Source organism: Penicillium chermesinum (genome assembly GCF_028974085.1).
Source record: "Penicillium chermesinum strain IBT 19713 chromosome Unknown utg000004l:1.0-3345178.0:1.0-3348027.0, whole genome shotgun sequence".
In the NCBI taxonomy this organism is placed as follows: Eukaryota; Fungi; Ascomycota; class Eurotiomycetes; order Eurotiales; family Aspergillaceae; genus Penicillium; species Penicillium chermesinum.
Genome location: NW_026695314.1, coordinates 401,733 through 422,122, shown reverse-complemented (window position 1 = coordinate 422,122; position 20,390 = coordinate 401,733). Strand labels below are relative to the sequence as shown.

General features: G+C 52.3%; 7 protein-coding genes across 7 annotated transcripts; 4 read left to right on the top strand and 3 right to left on the bottom strand.

Moving 5' to 3' along the window:
• Positions 1-286: 286 nt before the first annotated feature.
• N7468_005048 (metal homeostatis BSD2 family protein) lies at positions 287-1,549 on the bottom strand (the record flags this gene model as incomplete). Its single annotated transcript, XM_058474345.1, has 3 exons — positions 287-868; positions 940-1,431; positions 1,526-1,549. 3 exons carry the CDS (start codon positions 1,547-1,549, stop codon positions 287-289), a joined length of 1,098 nt encoding a protein of 365 aa, XP_058330085.1.
• A 269-nt stretch (positions 1,550-1,818) lies between these two features.
• Positions 1,819-2,304, top strand: N7468_005047 (ubiquinol-cytochrome c reductase complex assembly factor 2; the record flags this gene model as incomplete). Its single annotated transcript, XM_058474344.1, has 2 exons — positions 1,819-1,833; positions 1,939-2,304. 2 exons carry the CDS (start codon positions 1,819-1,821, stop codon positions 2,302-2,304), a joined length of 381 nt encoding a protein of 126 aa, XP_058330084.1.
• A 326-nt stretch (positions 2,305-2,630) lies between these two features.
• Positions 2,631-4,267, bottom strand: N7468_005046 (3-oxoacid CoA-transferase; the record flags this gene model as incomplete). Its single annotated transcript, XM_058474343.1, has 2 exons — positions 2,631-4,124; positions 4,205-4,267. 2 exons carry the CDS (start codon positions 4,265-4,267, stop codon positions 2,631-2,633), a joined length of 1,557 nt encoding a protein of 518 aa, XP_058330083.1.
• Positions 4,268-6,092: 1,825 nt separating this feature from the next.
• On the bottom strand, positions 6,093-10,442 carry N7468_005045 (ubiquitin-specific protease UBP2; the record flags this gene model as incomplete). Its single annotated transcript, XM_058474342.1, has 11 exons — positions 6,093-6,577; positions 6,636-6,861; positions 6,903-7,356; positions 7,410-7,983; positions 8,037-8,574; positions 8,639-8,727; positions 8,783-9,177; positions 9,230-9,275; positions 9,326-9,533; positions 9,591-10,348; positions 10,421-10,442. The coding sequence occupies 11 exons, from the start codon at positions 10,440-10,442 to the stop codon at positions 6,093-6,095; spliced, it is 3,795 nt and encodes a 1,264-aa protein (XP_058330082.1).
• A 530-nt stretch (positions 10,443-10,972) lies between these two features.
• Positions 10,973-11,756, top strand: N7468_005044 (Tim17/Tim22/Tim23/Pmp24 family protein; the record flags this gene model as incomplete). The annotated part of the gene is made up of 4 exons (XM_058474341.1): positions 10,973-11,156; positions 11,215-11,334; positions 11,412-11,606; positions 11,662-11,756. The coding sequence occupies 4 exons, from the start codon at positions 10,973-10,975 to the stop codon at positions 11,754-11,756; spliced, it is 594 nt and encodes a 197-aa protein (XP_058330081.1).
• Positions 11,757-13,634: 1,878 nt separating this feature from the next.
• Positions 13,635-16,194, top strand: N7468_005043 (SLM1 family PH domain-containing protein; the record flags this gene model as incomplete). The annotated part of the gene is made up of 2 exons (XM_058474340.1): positions 13,635-14,172; positions 14,237-16,194. 2 exons carry the CDS (start codon positions 13,635-13,637, stop codon positions 16,192-16,194), a joined length of 2,496 nt encoding a protein of 831 aa, XP_058330080.1.
• A 1,805-nt stretch (positions 16,195-17,999) lies between these two features.
• N7468_005042 (uncharacterized protein) lies at positions 18,000-20,079 on the top strand (the record flags this gene model as incomplete). The annotated part of the gene is made up of 9 exons (XM_058474339.1): positions 18,000-18,239; positions 18,310-18,385; positions 18,479-18,531; positions 18,629-18,784; positions 18,840-18,977; positions 19,043-19,094; positions 19,215-19,654; positions 19,734-19,887; positions 19,943-20,079. The coding sequence occupies 9 exons, from the start codon at positions 18,000-18,002 to the stop codon at positions 20,077-20,079; spliced, it is 1,446 nt and encodes a 481-aa protein (XP_058330079.1).
• Between the last annotated feature and the right edge of the window lie 311 nt (positions 20,080-20,390).

Genomic DNA, 20,390 nt, shown 5'->3' with positions numbered 1-20,390 from the left:
TCAGAGACAACATTGAATGTATTGATAGACAGCACATTGTATGGATGAGAAGGCATACTTTGATTTATTCGACAATTGGTATCTCCACGTGACTACAGAAGAGGAGCAAAAGATAAAAGGGTTCAAGGGGAGCACCATGCAAAGAGGGGGAATTAAAGAGAGGGTGCCTGAAGAAGAGATTCTCCGTAGAATGGATGTCCACACAAATAATAAAAGAAAACTCCTTGCCAGGATTACGCCATAACGGTCCTTATCCGTTTCCTAGTGCCGTTTCCATGATCGTAAATTAGACGACAGTTTCCGACCGCTCGCCTTCAGCAATGATGGGAACACCCAGCCCGCGGTCTGGGCTTTGCAAGACCAGCTGCTCGTGACGGCGTGCTCGGAGGAAATCGCTGACAGCTCGGATGAGGATAAACCAGCCCACGATCATGAGAATATGTGAGATCCATTCACTGGTACTGATGCCAGATACCGCGCCGCCTCCACCGCTGCCACCATCAGTTGCTGCCACTGAGTTTGGGTCGAAGCTATGGCTGTTAGGGTCCGGGGGTGGGGCGTATTGATTGGTGCCTCCATCACCACCAGGGGAATCGCTGCCACCCTTCATGTAGAAGCCGTATTGCACAAGGGTCAGACCGAGACCGGCTCGGCTCCCGTTTTTGGCGGCATGGGTTGTGTGTAAAAGGTAGGTCAAGAGGAAACCAACAAGCTGGAAAGACATAGAGATCATAGCGTTCCAGACAAAGGAGAAAATGGATCCCACGGGGAGCCCGTCCACGTAGACCTCATCCGATGCGAGGCCAGGAGCCACGATCGTAGTCTCCCAGTAAGGAGGAGTCGCATCAGCAGCAGCTTCTTCGTATGACTGAGAAAATATTTATTAGGATACACCGGATAAAGTACGAGACAAAGAATGGTACGTATAGGGTTACTCACGGGTGGTAAGTCATCAGTTTTCTCGCCTGGCTGAGGCTTGGCAGCTAAGTTCGCAAAAACACCATCATTCGATGCAGCGATCGCGCGGCCTCCCGCTGTTGCTGGGGCTGTAAATATTGGCAACATAGTCTGCCGTCGAGGAAGATTCGGTGTAGGAGGATTCTGAGCGTCGATTCCGGACCCCGACGATGAGCCGGTCGCTGCCGAGGGCTGGCCATTCTCACTGGGTAACGAGGAGTCAGGGTTGGCACGCATCAGCCGTTGGCGGTCGTCGGGCTGGTCATCTCCATCCGACTCATCGCCGTCGTCAAACGCATCGGCTAGTGTCTGGTCCTCATTATGGCGGAGTGGGTCATCATGCAATAGCCGCCTGGATGATGGCGAGGAAGATCGGGAGCGGAATGACGGGGGCGGAGAGTGTGGCGTGAGGTCGGAACCAGTAGGATTCAACGGATACGATTGAGAGTGGTCTTCATCATCTTGGGCATTCACCTGTGTGGATGTTAGTCGTGATTCAAGCGACCCGGGATTTCTCAGGCTGTTCCGGGGGCAATGAGGATCAGCGGGAGGGGGGGGGGGACAGGACCCGTTGATAGCGCTGCGAGCTCATGACGAGCTGAGCGTGTGAAGAAGGAGGAAACCGTATGGACAAAAGAAACGAATTAAGCGCAGGTGTAGAGAAGGCAAAAGGAACAAGAAAAAGGAGAAGGATAAAGTGAGAGGCGAATCGATGAGGAAGCGCCGAGAATCGAGTTCGAAGGCAACAGGGAGTCGATGAGGGGCCTCAGGCAGCGACTGACAAATGCGACATGGAGTCGCGGCGGAGCTTCAATCGTGGTTTTTTATCTCCGAACGCAAACCCCCATCGCTCCTTACACCATGGCCAGACCACAGGTATGTCATGTGTCTATTCTCGATCCTATTATTGTTGCGATTCTCGATCTGAGCGTTTCGCTACCATTGTCTTCCATTATGAAAGCCAGTGCTAATTAGGCCTAGAACCCGCGTTCCCTGTCAACGCGCCTCACCCACCTCCTAAAACACTGGCCTGCAGATCCTGTCCGGCCAGCCTCTGTTTCAATACAGACCTACCTTCAACATGCCCTAGGCCAAAAACCCAATGTGCCAACCAAGAAGAACCAGCCGCCCCCCGGACAACCTGTGATCTCCGAATCTTCCGCAGAAGCCCTCGAAGCCTTATTGGAAAATCGCTTTGCCCGCCGGTATCCCCTCCCGAAGAAGATCCGATATCCAGCGAGTGACCCTGATCACTATGATAATCTCATCCGAGAATTTGAAGAGGCACCGAATCGAGATTGGTTTGGGCGCTTAAGGAAGCGTTTGAGTGGAATGGTTCGTCTGTGACATCTCCCTACCAGTCTTAAGGGCGGCTTGTATCAACTTGATATCGTCTGCCAATTTCCAACCGCGATGGTCTATTTGCCTACTGCAATGAGGTCGTGCTGATCGGACAGCTCGGCGTGTAATAATATTTCTCTACTGTGTCACTATTCAATATACCCAAAAAGATCTACAAACAGTGGAATATGATGAAAGTATATGCACTGTCTTAGCAGTCTAAAATTCATTTTATAAATAAACGCCGAGACGGAAAAGAAAGAAAGAAAGAAAACGTGACGTATGTAAATGCCCCTAAACGCAAACGCTCAAATGAAATCAACCCAAGTAGTTCACAGCATAGGCTTCAGATCATCCGCGACCTTGAAAGGAGCCTCGGTCTTAGCCTTGACCTCTTCCACAGTCACACCGTCAGCGATTTCGATCAAAGTCAGACCATCAGTGAAGTCGACATCAAAGACACACAGGTCAGTGATAATTCGGCTGACACAAGCAGGGCCGGTCAAGGGGAACTCGCACTGCTTGACGATCTTAGGGTTGCCCTTCTTATCGGTGTGCTCCATCGTCACAACAACCTTGGTCGCGGATGGGTTGGACACCAAGTCCATGGCACCACCAAAGCCCTTGATCTTGCCAGGAAGCATCCAGTTGGCCAAATCGCCCTTAGCGCTAACCTGCATGGCACCAAGAATGGTCAGATCGATACGACCGGAGCGGATCATGCCGAAAGACTCGTCACTTCCGAAGACCGCAGCACCGGGCTTCAGGGTGACAGTCTCCTTTCCGGCGTTGATCAAATCGGGGTCCTCCTGACCCTTCTTGGGGTAAGGGCCCAGTCCAAGGATACCGTTCTCCGACTGGAGAGTCACCTCGACAGAGGAGTCCACGAAGTTAGGAGCCAGCATGGGCATGCCGATTCCCAGGTTCGCGTACATGCCATTCTTGAACTCCTTTGCCGCACGGCGCACAATACGCTCGCGCTTGTTGGCAGTCTCTCCCTGGCCCAATGCAGAGGTGTCCGCCCCTTCCTCCTTGGCGAAGGTGTACTTCTCGATCTGCTTCTCGGTTGTGCTCTGGATCACGCGCTTGACGTAGATACCCGGCAAGTGAATAGCCGCCGGGTCGATCTCGCCAGGCTCCACGATGTGCTCGGCCTCGACGATGGTCATCTTGGCATTGCGGCCCATGGCGCCGTTGAAGTTGGCTGCCGCGTAGCGGAACTGGCAGTTACCCAGCTTGTCGGCCTTCCACGCTTTGACGAAGGCGTAGTCGCCCTTGATGGCCTCCTCCATCACGTAACTCTTACCGTCAAACACCTTGACATCGCGCGGCTGGCTGTATAGCTGGACAGTACCGTCGCTGTTGTGCCGTAGGGGCAGGTCGCCGGTCTGCACGACTGTCCCGAAGGCGGCGGGAGTATAGAACGCAGGGATACCAGCGCCGCCAGATCGGCATCGCTCGGCAAGAGTTCCTTGGGGGGTGAGCTCGAGCTCAATCTCGCCGGTGAGGTACATGCGCTCGAAGGTCTTGTTCTCTCCGACGTAGCTGGCGATCATCTTCTTGATCTGCTTGGATTGGAGCAGGAGGCCCAAGCCGGAGCCGTCGACACCAGCGTTGTTGCTGACGGCTGTTAAGCCGGTGATAGACGGATTCGCACGGACAGCATTGATCAGAGTATCAGGCACACCAGAGAGGCCAAATCCTCCGGCCAGCAGAGTGGAGTTCGACTTCATGTCCTTGATGGCCTCCTCGGCGGATGGGAGGACCTTGTTGATGGCGGCGCGGCGGACGGAGCTGGAGAATGCGCGTGCAAGGAATCGCTGGTGCTATACCATAACCCGAGTCAGTATTTCTGTGAGGTTCCCCACATTGCGCGCTCAGCCAAAGCTTCGGAGGGTGATTTTACCTTCGCAGTGCCCGCAGAAATTTGCCGCGCAGCGCGCAGGCATGTTGCTACTTGGGAAGGCATGGTGCAGGGTATGGGTTCAGAAGATCTGGATTTAGAGGACGCCGCAAACAAGAAAGCAGCAGAAAGCAGCAATGACCAGCAGAAGACAGGGCTAGCGCGCTGGTCTTATAGTTCCGAAGGCGGGCCCCTCACATCCGCATCGGAGGCCGCACCGGCAATTGGTTTCCCCAGCTTCCCCGCAGGCATCGCGTTGTCCCTGAAACCCTGACACTCCCGTCCATCTCCTGCGAGCACGTCATACTTCAGAAGTCCATGAATGGATAGCTGGCATTTAGCACACATAGCTGCTTATACGTCAAGCATCTCAAATATCTCTTTATATTCCCACGAACAACTAGTCCAGCATCTGTTCTGCTCCAGCCGAGCTTTTAGCCGACCCTTTCCGTTCCGCCCGAGCGGGCCGCGCTGACTCGAGCTCGAGTCACGTGCTGGAGATCGATGTCCGGCGCTAACCCAGAAAAGATCGTCGCCCACAGTGGAATTGGAGCCTCAGATGTGGCGAGTCTGATCACGAGAGCCGGACTCAGAAGTCCCTGCCAAGATATCTTCCTGAAGATGAAACCTTCGATCCTTCCAATGTTGGGACCAGAATCCGCATCATCGAGACCTCACGAATAAGTGTGGCCTACAAGGCGAGAACAGCATGCGCCAATCTTTTCCTAGTTCTTTCTAGTTCTATCGAAGGACGCGCAACCGATGCACCCCACGGTTCCAGGGCTGGGTAGATCACCCTTCTCTGAGTCATTCCAAGGCTGTACAATGAGGAGACCCAGTAGACAGTCATGGGACTTGGTTTTAACAGAAGCGAGAGACGATGGCGCGCATTCACTTTTACAAATAACCTCAACTTTAAACAGCTACCAGAATGCGCCTACCGCCAAAATCCTACTATTCCTGTAGTCAGATAGGCTCTTTCTCATCACATACCATCCCGCAAAGAAAGGCCTAATGACTTCAAAGACAGATTGGAAGAACTTTGTCATGCACTTCGACGTGAACACCTCTGCTATCTGTGGCTGGCCACTCCGGCCATGACCACGCCCATCATACCGGATCTACCGACAGTCAATCTTGGAATGCAGGTTCCGTCCCAGTATACATTTCGTGGCTCACCAGATGTAAATTCTCAAGTAGAGCAGCATCTTGGATTTTTTCATCTTTTTCTTTTTCTTATTCTCTAATTGAATACTACCGTCAGACCCCCAAATCCTGCAAGAATACCAACGCAGGCTTCGAGAGGGTTCTTTCTTGGCCCATATCATAAAGCCATTGGCTGAGGTTACAAATTTTCGATCTGGGAGCACCATATCGTATTCCTTCTCGGTTCTAGCTAGAGCTGTTGTGGGTCGGGGGCTTCTTATCATACTTCAGGCCCGTATCATCATTTCAACCGTCTTAGGAATTGTATGGAATTCCGTTCGTGTAGTCTTCCAGTACCCACTACGACCAAGACGACGAAACTCCCGATGCGTGGGGGGTGGAAGTAGTTCAAATGCTGGTCTCACCGATGGAAGAAAATATGCATTTCACCTAAATTCAGCGACATTTGGGTTGGCCACCAACGTTCGGGTACGTTTGCAGACCTTGCGAAAAGCAGTGCCACGTACGCATCCGCTAGAAATACTTTTTTTTGACCATCATGGTTATATTGTTTCATGGTATCTTTCTTATGTACAGAAAATGATATCCTCGCTCATGCAGAAACATAAAAATTCCTGGTTCCTTCGTGAAAAGAGAAAAAGAATGCATGAAATACCTCCACAGAAAACATTTTGCGTCCTTCATGCTGTCGAGCTTCCAGAATATCCTGGACCCGGCGCTTCCCTTAAAGAGATTGCGAGCTCTCTTTCTGGTTGCCAGCCTCCGAAACAGAAACAAGTGGCTCGCTTGGCGCGGCCTGACTTTCGCTTAAATCCATCAGATCGTAATCAGGCGGGTTCGTACTGATAAGTCCCTCCATAGTCCCGCGCGCGTCATCGCTAGTGCTGGGCTGAGCGATGTCGCGGAAGACAGGGTCAACAAGCCGCTCTTTCATCGCTGAATTGATGTAGACGAGGAAGTAGGGGGTAGGAGGACTAGTATCGTGTGATTCGTTAAAAATATCGCCCGGATTCGTGACCTCCGTCACGTATTCATCATTGTATTTGCGCCAGATCTCCTTCTTAAAGTCGAAGATGTAAATCCAGTAGTGACCGAAAGAGACCGAGCCGCGGTGGACAAAAACCGCATAAAGCGAGTAGGGCATTCGCTTGTAGTTTTCGAATTGGGTTGCAATCTTCGCTTTGAGGTCGGCTATTTCTTCGTCCAATACTTGAAGATTGTCAGCATTGGTTTGGTCTATGCATGGATCTGAGAGGGCAAATCTCACCTGGGAACTCTTTGAGGGTCGCATTGCTGATCTGGTCGATGTCGTCTGATAGATGAATATCAACCCCGAATCCTTGAGATCCAGAGGTGGCACCGCTGTTTTCGTCCGATGCCTCCATCATCTGAGTAGACCCAGGTCGCCCAAGTTCGAAGGAAGGGTCAAGTGTATCTATAGATGCCTTGGCCCCACGGAATAGGGAGGGCAAATCGCAAGAGAGGGTTTTCCCCTAGTTAATTGTCAGCAATGGATGTCTATGAGATTACTGACATGAGGAGGCAGTAAAAGAGCTTTTGATCCTACCCGTGGAGCTTGCAGCTCTGCCCGGCGAGCTTCAAGAACAGAGAGTTGCTTCTTCCTTTCCCAGGATAATTTGCGTCGCTCGATCATATCCGATTTGTTCGTGTCCATGTACCGGTCAAGGTAGATCGTTTCCAAGAGCTGCAAATGGTTGGTCGACTTATAGGATCTCTTTGTCGCATGGTCAAACTGAACTCGTTGCACTTGGATCTGGAGAATTGGAGGCAGCTTGGCGATGGCACCATACTGCTCAGCGGTGCCATTTTCAACACTAATGTCCTGAGCATCGAAAGCGCCATCAAGGGCAGCATAAATATCCCGCGGGCCCCCAGCCACATCAACCTTGATGTCACTCCAGCGCTCCATCTTCGATCGGATGTTCTGTCCGACTCGGATATAGGACCGCGTTATACCATAGAACCAGCTGACAGAAAAATTAACAAAGAGAGCCAGACTATAACTAAGGGCATTACTTACTCTTTAATCTGGTCAAGCTGTTCTCCATCCTCGTCAAATCCATACGGCTTGATGGCGCACTGACTCTGGAATAGGACATTGTTGATGACCTCGGTGACATCTTGTTGCGCGCTGATCTCGAGCTCTTCCTTCAATTGCTTTTCGCGATCGGGATCGGGAATGTTCCGGGGAGGGACAGGAGGTGGTGTGCCTGGATCAGTTGAGTCGGGCATGGCCGAATCGCCATCGTTGTCCTGAGCAGATGGACCCTGTTGGTTCTCTCTTTCCTGCTCTTCCATTGCCAAAGTCCGATCGCTCCCTACGTCATCCGTGTCATAGTTGGCTTGAACGCTGGACGCTTCTGAGGGCTCTTTGTCGGTTTCGGCAACGGGAGGTCCAAGTGGGCCAGATATCTGGGAGCCATTGATCTCACCCAGACCATGTGGAAGAGATTTCATGCTTGCCGATTGACGGCGAATGAAGTCTTCATTGCCAGGGCTGATCAAGGTCAGTCTTGCAAGCTCATGGCTGGGAGTGGCTGAGGCGATTGGGGATGAAATCATCTCGCGGAATAAGACTCTCAGCTCGCGAAGAACTAAGCAGATCAGTAAGAATCGAATCGCAGTGTCAGAATAACGGTATACATACATCGCATCGATCGTTCGATCTCCTTTCCAGTCACCTTTCGAGATCCTACTTTCTTCTCCACAAGGGCGGTAACATCATTCATGTCCATTTGATATTTCTCCAAGGAAAGAACCATATCTCTGAAGGGCCGGATGGAGAAATAGAACTGCAGGAGACTGTTCAGGTAGCAAGTGTTTCCAATGTTTTGCAGACCAACGGGCCATTCGCTGAGGTTTTGTGTGGGCTCGTCGGAGAGACCAGCCTTCTTTTTCAATGCAGTGCTGTTCAACGTCTTGGCGATGACCCCTAGGGCCTGAGAATAGACGAAAGACTGTCCAGGGTTATCATCCACACAGATGGTGTATGCTGCAAGGATCGCGTCTTCATCTACGGTACGATCTGGGATCTGGAGCATTCGGTAGGCGTCGCCGATGTCCATTTCTGCCTCCACCGCCTGACCAGTCTTGACAAAGTGCATAAGTCCCTCCGACTTACGGGCCTCGGCGATGATTTCAACTGCTCGGTGTGCCAGATCCTTGCATGCTGGGCTGTCGGTGACCTTCAAGGGAAAGGTTAGACCATCGCAACAGATTATATTTACGGATTCGCCGGAACGCCCATACCTTTGTAGTGTACATTGTGGTGATAAACTCATCAGGGGTCGATGCATCAACTCCGAGGAAGACATGAGCTTGCTCGAGTGTAGTTACACCTGTGCTTAGTGGTTAGCACACACTCACAGATATCCAATGTCGTAGTCCACTTACGATCTTCCGAGGCAGCCTTAATGCGTTCATTGCCAAGTTTCTGGCCAATTATCCAAAGCTGGCGGCGAGTCTCAATCTCCTGAGTAGTAGAATTGAGGAAAGCATAGAACTTTCCAATGATCACTTCTTCGTCGAGGGTTGGGTCATTGCGTGCAAGACCAAAATAGTCGTAAGCCTTGTCCACATCTTCCTCGGTAAATAATCCCTCGGCATAAGCAGTTTGAACAGCTTGCTCGATTATTTCCCAGTCTTCGCCACCTCGCAGGGTGCTAATGGCCTTGAGGGCCTCCAAGTAACGTGGGGCTCGGTTGGCATCCGTGGCGACCTGGCGGTGATAGCAATACACAATCAACGAAGACGACATATCTTCCACTGCTCCAAGGTCTTCATAGAATCTGGGAGACCAATCAGTCAAAAGGAATACTTTCGGGTTAGGTATTGACATACGGAGCAGGCGGCATCTCGAACTCATGCACACGCTTGGACTTCGGATCTATATCTAGGGTTAGCTAAATCACAAAAATAGGGGGACTTGTCACAGACAGTCGGATGCCTCCATTGCAAAGTAGAGATCATCTCGACAGGATGGTGGAAGAGGCACAGCTTGCAACATTTTCTTCTCTGAAGCAGGTCGTTGATTGATGAGGACCACCAGTTCGTTGATAGCATCGTCGATGAAGATGCAGAAGGCATCTTGGTAAGGGGTTTCAGCCTCAGGATTTGGTCTGGGAGGCACCCACGAGCCATCAGCCTAGATACAAATTAGAAAGTTTATAATTTAGGATGAGAGAAGGATCGGATGACGAACCTCACGATATTCGAAGCCTAAAAAGAAAAAGAGCTCTTTGCAAGGATCACCATTGAAGCCAAACGAGGAAATGAAACGCTTGTTTCCTCCTTTGATAGCCTTCTTACTTCGCTCCGGGTCCTTCACAGCGTTGGTCAAGTACAGTCGTAAATTATCCAGGACGTTGATGGGCAGAGGATTGGTGACAGAGATGGGCAGAGGATCGTCGACTCGGGGGCGTTCTGGAACAGCTGCCAAGGCTTCAGCCGCACGCTGCTTTATCAAAGATGGATTTGTTAGAAGCTCTGTAAACTTGGAGCCAAAGAGAGCCGAGGTCAGGCGCAAAGAAGCCGTGACATGGCATGCTGGGTGCGAGCATGTATAGTGAAAGGTCTCAGCTGTCTGTCCCGTCTCCAACACCTCTTCAGTTGTCCAAGCTCCCTTCTGTCGGCCGGAAGTATACACAAAATGGTGGATGTGCATAGGGTCCACTGAACAGGCAGAACTTGTGTAGTTCACGACTACTTGAAGGTGGTGGCGACATTTGGAGCAGACTGCTGAGACCCTGGACCCGCTCAGCTTGCCTTGGTCAAGCTGGGACTGGTTTGTCTTGATAACATAGTTGTGATAGCATGCATCCACAGATATGTAATCCATAGGCCCATCGTATTTGTCGGGGTAAACTGGAGGAACACTCGCAAGAAGGTTGATGCTGGTGCCTGGAGGGTTTGCGGGATCGTAAAGCTGGATATCTTCTATCAGACGGGGTGCAGTCTTCCCTACACAATCGATCATGTTAGCGATGTCTTCTTTGATGAGCATATAGGTAAGCCTTCAAACCAGACACGTACCCGCTTTATGTGTGATTGCCATCAGAGCGGATTCAGGTTTTACAGCTTAAGTGGGCAACAAATGGCACAGCTCTTTCAGATTAGTATCCAAAGAGACTGGGAAGATCCCAAGATCGAGCAACCCATGGGATCCAGCAAATGAAGATGTAGAGGGCGAAGCAGCCGATCTGTAGTGTCACGGAATGCGGCTGGCGGAGATCCAGCGGGGAGCCCACTGTACTTGGCACCCGTGGGCGGCAAGCTTGAAGCTGGCCTCGAGCTACAGCAAAGCTTGGTAGTCTGTAGCAAGTGTGTGGTATGGTGAGCCTCTGCTATTGGAAGCCAGAAATACAAAAAAGAATAAGTACAGGTGTTCTTACGGTTGATAACATGCCTGAGCGACGAAGAGGCTTTCCGTATCAGATCAAGGCGGTGAGACCTGGGCGCGCTTAATAAACGGCAGAATAAGAGGTAAAAGTAGTAGGCGGTGGAGACTAGCAAAACGGAACCAAAATCCCCATCACCAACCTCATGTCCGTTCATCCCGCAGCCCTGTCCCCAACACAGCCCACCATGTCATCCCACGCTGAGGATCACAGCTACCACCCCAAAGATGCTATTTCAGCGGCCCTGAAGGCTACGGCCCTGACAGGCAGTGTCGGTCTTTTTGCCTCGGCCGTCCAGAACACTCTCGTCAGACGCAATGTTGGACCTCTTGGTATCTTTACTCGCAGTGGAGCCACCATTAGTGTTCTTGGTATGTGCCTTGTTCAGCAATTGGAGACCTGAAAGTTTGGATCCTGACAGATCTTTAGCTGCCATGGGTGGAACATACGAGTTCGTCAAGACCGCTTCCGCCAACCTTCGCGAAACTGAGGATTCCTTCAACACCGCTCTCGGTGGCTTCTTCTCCGGCTCTATTCTCGGCCTGCGATGTGAGTCCTCCAATTCTACGGCTTCAATTGCAGAATACTACGAAGAAGGTCAATGGCTTACAACATCCACTATTTAGTTCGCACATTCCCAGCTGTTCTGAAGTACGGCGCTGGCCTCTCAATTGCCATGTACGCGTTCGACTACACCGGTGGATCACTATTCGGTCCCAAGAAGGACACCGAAGAGGACGAATTCGATCGCCGCCAGAAGTTGCGCAAGTCGTTCCAGACGCCGGCGGAGCAGACCTTTGCCGAGATTGGCGAAGGACGTGGTACGTTGCTCTGATCGTGAGCTACATCAGGGAACTCGCTAACAGAATGTGATAGGTATTTACGGGCCCAACTACGAGGAGCGTCGTGCCCAGAGGATCAAGGAAGCATATGGCATTGAAGTGCCTACACAGCCGCTGCCGGCCTCATAAGCTTTCATCAAGTCTTTCATGCCTTGGGCCTGCTTTTATTTTCTCTCCGATCGCGTTGTGTAAATTATCCCCCTTGATCATGGTAGTCTCTAGCATACCGGACTCGTCAATCCGATTTCTTTGTGTTTTTTATGCGAAGTGACGTCGCATGTATTGGAGCTCCGGCTTGTACGCGAGTGAATTGATCGGCTCATACAAATTGCGGACGAGGGCGCTTGTAGGCCAGCACAGGAGCCCAGTCTCCATTTAGCAACTGTCAATACCTTGAACAAAGCGATACAATCTTGCTGTTGACCCTATGGTATCAGGTGAAGATTGTGGAGGAAAACGTGGGATTAGCGGAGAGCGGAGAGGGGTCAAAGTCCGGGCCAATGAAGAGGCAGGTATATCAAACACGAGCAGACTACATTACCCTCGTATAAAGATATAGCCTTATGCTTCGAATTTCATCTGCATCACACATGCAAGCAGTATCCACGTCCCGCATCTCATTTACACACAACCAGACATTTGCTGAGATCCTCCAATTGATACCATAGCCTTGCAGTTGGCAGTGGCGCTATACCAGGGCTCCAAGCATCATCACCGTGGCCGTCAAATATCATGGAGAAGGTGTCATTCATACTCCAAATACTCCCCTCACTACATCAACTGCCTCATAAGGCGGAATGATGAAAGGACCCGGTTATTAGCCTCCAAGGTGGCCTAAAGCGGCAACAATTGACACCGAAGCGACGTTGCAGACTCGGGGACCCTCCAACTGCCTAACGGTACTCGGAAGCGCCGGCCGTAGTATATCTAGGGAAGCCTGTGGTTCAGAGAGAAGTGGAAGCATCGAAGATATCACAAGCATTGAAGCTATACAAATTCCGACTGCCCCCACGTCATATCGTTCATTCGAGGGGGACGATCATCCCCTGATCTCCTTCCCCCCTTTTCCCTGATTGATCCCTTGGACCACTAAGAACGAGCTACGCCACAGATCGTGCGAATCACTAGCTTGGCAGAGTGCCCTAGTCAAGCCACCGGCCCCATAAAACATAAAAACAGGCAGCCACATTGATCGGGAGAAACCTGATCGACAAGTTGAGGGTTACTGAATCTGCGAACCCCCCCTTTTCGGCCCAACTATAAGCTGCTGCTACTTCGACATGGCAGATTAGAATGTTCTCTATATAATCTGAACGTAGTAGAGGTGTACCGAGTCGAGGGGCCAGGAACCGACAGGCCCGCAGTATCCATGAGATCATCTTAGCTCCCATTGAAATTCCCCCTCCCAGATCGTGTCTCCCCGGGGTGCAGTCCCGGAGTGCAATACGTCAACCATCGCGATCGGGCTGGAATTAGCTTTGGGGAAGCCGTCCTCCCCTCTCGTGCAACCGGGCATCCCGGGGCGTGAACTGGTTTTCCTTCCGATCTGGACATGTTCCCCTCTCGTAGACGTCATTTGCAACGCCCCCAATTTTCATGTACTTAACGGGGCTTGGAGCAATGCATATCACTCGTCAGCCTTGACAAGAAATAAACTGCCCCAATAACCATTGTGGGGGTGTGTGGCACTGAATTCAAGGCGCTGCTAAACGCTATTCTTCGGTCACTGCGAATTCAAGAAAGCAGCCCAAGCCAAGCCTACTAAAGCCTACTCTGCCCGGTCGCTGGGTAACCAAATCGACGCCATCAGCCCCCCCCCTCTCTTTTGGCCCTAGATACTTTTCCTTGATCTCCTCCCCTCCGCCCCCCTTCTACACTTCCTCCGGTGGTTCCTTTAGCGCTCTCACCATCATTCCGCCTCTGAAAACCGACCCCCTTACTGTCCGCTGCATACGGAACCGTCCTCCCCTCGTAAACTCTCCCCCCGAATTTCTCACCTTTTCTGTCATGGCGATGGCCGCGCGGCCGCAGACGCCCGTGCAGGATGCATATTCGTTCTCGCAGCACCGTGAACCGTCGCTGTTGAGTCGCGGGTATGGCACCGTCCGTTCCTCCTCTCGCCCCAGCTCCTACGCCGGTGGGAGCTCCGCTTTGCACGGCTATGGTGCTCTCGGCGGTCTGGAACCCGCGCAGATCCCCCAGAACCCGAAGTTCAAAGAAGATTTCGACGCGGCCAGCCGCCGCAGCTCCATTCTGGCGGAGGGACCTTCTGCGCCGGGCCTGCAACGATCAGCTTCAACTGGCTCTCCTGCTCGCTCCGCCGGCCCACAATTGAAGACCACCACCCTGAAGAAAAAGCCTTCCTTGGGTAAGCGAGGGAGCTTGCGCCGCAGTGGGAGCCGGCGATCTGTTCGCGCCGGCAGTGTGAAAAGTCTCAGCCTTGGCGACCGCGAAAAGTATAACGATGAGGATGTGAATAGTGCTTTTGTCGTTCCAATTCCTACTACGGGCAATCCAACCGAGGTGCTAGCGAATCGCTTCCAAGGTGAGTCAGAGACATGGCGTCATGAGCTATGCTCGGTCTGGTGGGCTAATTTGGCATGTGACAGCTTGGCGCAAGGTCCTCAAGGACCTGATTGTCTTCTTCAAGGAGGTCCAGAAATCTTACGAAACGCGATCGAAGCTTTTCCTCTCCGCCAACAATGCTATTAACAACCAATCGCTTCCTGCCGGATTCTTGGAATCAGGAGGCTTGGCGGACGCAACAGAGATTCTACGCGATTTCCAGCGTCAAGGATACAACGAAGCAAACAAGGCAGTGGAGGTGGAGATCGAAGTGATCAGTCAGTTGACTGGACTGCGGAGCGACCTGCAGAAGAAGACCAAGGAGATCAAGAACCTTTCAAGCGATTTCAAGAACACTGTTGACAAGGAAATTGATGGCACGCGCAAGGCAGTCCGCAACCTGCACGAGTCATTGGGTGTTGTTGATACCGATCCATCTGCAACATCCGGGAAGGGTGACCCCTTCTTAATGCGCCTGAATGTCGAGCGTCAAATCGAGAAGCAGATCGAGGAGGAGAACTATCTACACCGAGCATATCTGAATTTGGAGAACTCTGGCCGAGAGCTGGAGTCAATTGTTGTCAGCGAGATCCAGAAAGCTTATAACGCCTACGCTAGTATCCTCAAGCGCGAAGCAGACGAGGCTTACGATACTGTTGAGAAGCTGCGGGTGGGCCCAATCTCCATGCCCCAGGACCACGAGTGGAATGCCTTCGTCGCGAACACTGACGACCTGGTCGACCCCAAGATCCCCTTGCGGAACGTCGAAAATATCACTTACTCTGGCAAAGATCACCCTGCCGCGGCAGAGGTACGTGCTGGCATGCTCGAGCGCAAGAGCAAATACCTGAAGAGTTATACACCTGGCTGGTACGTTTTGTCACCCACCCATCTGCATGAGTTCAAGTCGGCAGATCGGATCGAGTGGCAGACTCCGGTCATGTCACTATACCTCCCCGAGCAGAAGCTTGGGTCGCATTCCAACCAAGATTCGAGCTCCCACAAGTTCATGCTCAAGGGTCGCCAAACTGGTGCGATGCATCGAGGTCATTCCTGGGTTTTCCGGGCGGAATCTCACGAGACAATGATGGCGTGGTATGATGATATCGAAAGTCTCATCAGCAAGACCGGCGAGGCTCGCGATGCTTTTGTTCGAAGCACCTCTCTCAGACGGCATGGACGGACAGTCAGCGGCATGTCTGCAAACGCTGAGCTGGAAGACGACGAGGCAGATGAAACCCCTTACTCTGCCGGGTCAGTGATCATGGCCCCCGGCTCATCGCAAGGACCAGGACCAGAGCGACCGATGTCCGCCACTCGTCAGCCTGGCGGAGTTTTCCCTAGCGACGTCCAGATCGACCGGAACAACCAGGTTCCGCTATCTCCTTCCAGTGGAGCAAGCTCGTCAGGAAACGCCGTTGTTGCGGCTGCCCCGGCCTTGCCGGATGGTGATGCGAGACCTTCCCGGTTCTATACCGGCCATAACCCCGAGACCGGGTTGGCCCGGGTTCCCAGTGCAAGCCCCGCGGACACCTCGCGGTCTCGCATGAGTCGTCACGACAGCTACTATGGCCAATGGATGGGACCCACTGCCGTTGGCGCAAAGCAGGAGGCAGCCCACGCCGAATCTGCCCCGAACGAGCAAGATATCAACGCAAACACCGGTCGTGCTCCGGAAGCTGGCCCTGATACTCTCGTAGCTGGTCGTCCTGACACTTCTGGATCTCCTCCGGTGGCTCGTCGTGAGAGCGTTTCTACCGCTCCGACCAACACCAATGTCACCGATTATACCAACAATACCAAGGCCACCTCGCTCGATGAAGCAGCCTCACCTGGTGATGCAGGGCCTGTGCGATCAGAACTCCCCGAGGATGGATTTGCTGGTAAGGGAGCTAGCGGTCCCACGACAAGACCTGACATGAGATCAAACAGGCATGAGAGTGCTGCCACGATCGATGTGCACCTCCCGGGCGAGTTTCCTCCCAGCACCGTAGCGGTTTAAGCTCTACCTAACTATCTTTCTACTTTCCTGGGTTTTCTTATCTTTTCTTTTGTTTTTCTTCTTTCGTCATATGTCGCACTATCTTCTTCCAGTTCTTTCTCCTTTTCCTACCTTCTACTTCAGGTCGTCTTATTTGGGTTTCCGTGTATATGTTTTCAGTCATACACCCTTTTCATTTCTGAAATGTGACCTAGCTTGCTTTTAGGCGTTTGGTCCTCTCGTTTCGGCGGTTCCTGTTTCCCCACGGCCCTGGCACCAGATTTCGTTTTCCGGTGAGGCGCATCGTGGACTCTTGGATTGATTCGACAATCTTACATCTCGTGTAATTACTTGATTCCCTAGGTGTTGAACACCTCGCGCTTTCGCTAGACAAAGTGTATGGATCATTGATACAGAATAACCAGTTCCCAAAGATATCCGTGATTTTTGATCTGCAGCTGACTTACCTTGTAGAACCCTGAGATAGGCTATGGTCTGTTCGCCCGCCCGATATACCTCCTTCCTGATCAAGAAGGGGCCGGGGCATTGTCTCTGCTGGGCGTGGCATTTGATGCAGTAACGGAAATACCGGCACCCACCAGTCACAAGCGCATACGAGATAGTAACACCGGGCAGGCCAGTCCACGATTGAGCGCTCCGATTTGGGCCAGTTTTGAATGGTAGTGGAGATACATTCGCCAGCGTCGGTGGAAACTCCTTGATCATCAGGGCTGTTGCGCTACTAGTATTTGGTCACCTCATACCAATTGGATACACCGCAAGCGACTCCAGGCTTTTCTCACAACTATGCTATCATGCCCTCAGCCAACTCGAGTCCACCTGGGCATGAATGCTTCAAGGCTTTCTGGGATATAGATCCCTAATCTCCCGCGCACATGTGGGCGGTGGGGGCGGTTAAAGAGTATCAATCAAAGTTCCAGGCACATCCAACCTTCTCTCCCTCATCCCGCGACTTTGGTTCTTCCCTTCTTCTTCCTCCGTTCTCCGTACAACCTCAATCACGTTGCTCCATCATGGGTGGGTTCCCCCTGCACAGCACCTACCAGTGTCCCCTGTGTTTCGTATCTTGTATTACTCGATACTCTCTCACATCCCCTTGGTACATTCTCAGCTCCTCTCGGCCATTCCAGGCTTGCCGCCCAATCACCGTGTGGCTCACCCCGGACCAGCGAACCTTGACGCCTGATCCTTTCCTTCCCTTTCCCCTCCCCGCTCATCTTCCCCTTCCCTCTTCCTCTTCTGCAATCCTTCCTTCCACCCCCCCCCTATTGTTCTACTTGGCTGATCTCTCCCCACCCCGAACAGCCGACGTCTATCGTCCGTATCAAGTAAGTCTGCTTTTCTATATAGTGCGCTTAGTTCTCTCTGCCTGTGTTCTGCGCCCTTTTACTGCTCAATGGATGCTGTCGTCGCTATAATGGTCAGTGCGGGGGCGGAAGCTCCCCTATCCACCTAGCTTCTATGGGATCCAGGCTTGGAACGAAAAGCATCCGTATCTCCCAATGGTCGCGCAAGCCTGGCTATACCCCTCACCGGTCTTATTCTCCCCCTCTGTGTGCGCAGCAAACAAAGAGTGCTCGTGTGTCCTCCGGGGGTCCTCGTTTCGCATAGCCTGAGCGGGTCACCTGATCGATCGTCCGCCCCGTTCTGCTTTCCGGCTCCACTTTGGAACATACCTGCGCTCCTCCACTTTCTTCTTCCGCACCTCCCTTCACCTTTGTCCCTTTTTGAGTCTCTTCCTCCCCCGCTCAATTGTTAATTTCTTTTCTTTTTTTTCTTTCCTTTTCGTAATCGCGTGGACCATCATGTCTTCCAACTACCCCAATTCTGACTACATGAAGCGTGAGAGGTCCCGATCTCCCCGCCGCCGCTCTTCGCGCAGTCCTCGACGTAGCCGCCGTTCCTACTCACCGCGCAGTCGCTCTCGCTCTCGCGACGACTACCGCCGCAACGACCGCCGCTCTCGCTCGCCTCTGAGCGCTTCTGGGCCTGGTCCTTCTGGTTCCCCCCTACGCTTCACGCAGTGGTTACGCGCAAGGCAGACCGTACGAGGATCGCGCCGATCGTGCCGTCAACAAGGAAAACATGATGCAATCTGTTCGCGACTCCTCTCAGCAAGACCGTCGTGTCTATGTGGGCAACTTGTCATATGATGTCAAGTGGCACCATCTCAAAGATTTCATGCGGCAGGGTAAGTCAGGATGGCCTTCTTGGAGGGGCTTGACTTGAGTTTCATGCGGTGTTGGATGAATACTAATCGTTGGCCGTGAGGCGCGTCTTACAGCCGGAGAGGTTCTCTTTGCCGATGTTTTACTTCTTCCAAATGGAATGTCGAAGGTGGGCACCTATGTGTGAAGACTTGTGGTCTTTTTGGTTTTTTTTTACTCTACTTGCATGGACTGGAAATTGACGGGATGGCCGCATGGCTTTGTAGGGATGCGGGTACGCCACTTCGAAATACGCCATGCATAAAACAACTGCTAATCTAGGCACCAGGATTGTGGAATACGCAACAAGGGACCAAGCACAAAATGCTGTCAACACGCTCAGTAACCAAAATTTGATGGGTCGTCTCGTTTATGTGCGCGAGGTATGCGGAACATACGTTTGAGATCATGGGGAATCCAGGTGCTGACTAGGACCAGGACCGTGAAGCCGAACCTCGATTCATCGGCGGACCCCAGCGCGGGGATTTCGGTGGTGGAGGCCGCGGCGGCTTCGGTGGTGGATATGGCGGTGGACCAGGGGGCGGTGCACCTGGTCGTCAGCTATACGTGTCTAACGTTTGTCTCCCACCCCCCTCCTTCTCTACTAATTGTGTTTCACCAGTGTTAACGAGTCAATCTAGCTCCCTTTCAATGTGGGCTGGCAAGACTTGAAGGATCTGTTCCGTCAAGCTGGTAAGTTCAATATTTTTGGCTCTTGACAGTCTTGTCGCCAAACCCCCTTTCTCCTCCCAAGCCCATTTGTTCTTTTCCTTTGTAAGCGGGACTCCAATTAATTTGAGTTTCTCCATCCAGCCCAGCAGGGTGCGGTTATTCGCGCAGACGTCCATACCGATCCCACCGGCCGTCCGAAGGGATCCGGAATTGTTGCCTTTGAACACCCCGATGATGCTCGCAACGCCATCAGTCAATTCAACGGATACGAATGGCAGGGACGCCCACTTGAGGTCCGCGAAGATCGTTTTGCTGGAAGTGGTGGAGGCTTCGGAGGTCGTGGCGGCTTCGGCGGCGGCCCTGGTTTCGGTGGCCGCGGCGGTGGCTTTGGTGGTCGCGGAGGTTTCGGAGGTCGTGGAGGCTTTGGCGGAGGCTATGGTGGCCGTGGCGGCTTTGGCGGCGGTCCTGGTTTCGGTGGCCCTGGTTTCGACAACGCTCCAGCTCCCTCTGGCCCACCAAATCCTTTCACCGACTATGCTACCTCTGGCGGCGACAAAAGCGCTGTCATCTACGTGCGCAATGTAAGTTCCCCAGAGCTTGGCCAAAACTAACTTCGGATTCCGATGCCTAATGTTTTTTTTTCTTTGTTTCTCTGAACAGCTCCCCTGGTCCACTTGCAACGAAGACCTAATCGATCTTTTCTCGACCATCGGCAAAGTTGAGCGGGCCGAGATCCAGTATGAAGCGAATGGCCGTTCCCGTGGCACTGGAGTTGTTGAGTTCGACACTCCCGACACTGCTGAGACTGCTATCGGTAAGCCCTGCCCTTTTGCATGGCTGTTCCACACTGAAAGCTAATTGTCATGCAGCCAAGTTCACCGGCTACCAGTACGGCGGACGCCCTCTGGGTATTACCTTCGTCAAGTACCTGAACGCAGGCCCCGGCCCCGAGATGATGGATGGTCCAGAGCCTACTGGCGGCATCACCCAGGACCAGATCATGTAAAGATTTGGGTTCTGGTCTTCCTGAGGTTCTTCCAGTTTGTGATTTTAGGGGTTTTAGGAGCCTGATCTTATTGTTCTCCTGATTTTGCTTTTCAATGATTCCCTTATTATGCCCCTATCAAAAACTCAAGTTATCGCGTGATTTGGAAAATGGAAGTTTGTATTCGTGAGGGTCTGGGTTAACACATACATTTTGCTGCCGGGATGCTCTCGCGAGAAGTTACGATAAGTTTGAAATGTATTTCACCATGGTCACTTCCATATCTACCAATGTAAGCCGAGGAAATGGCCATAATAACAAAATTGAAGACG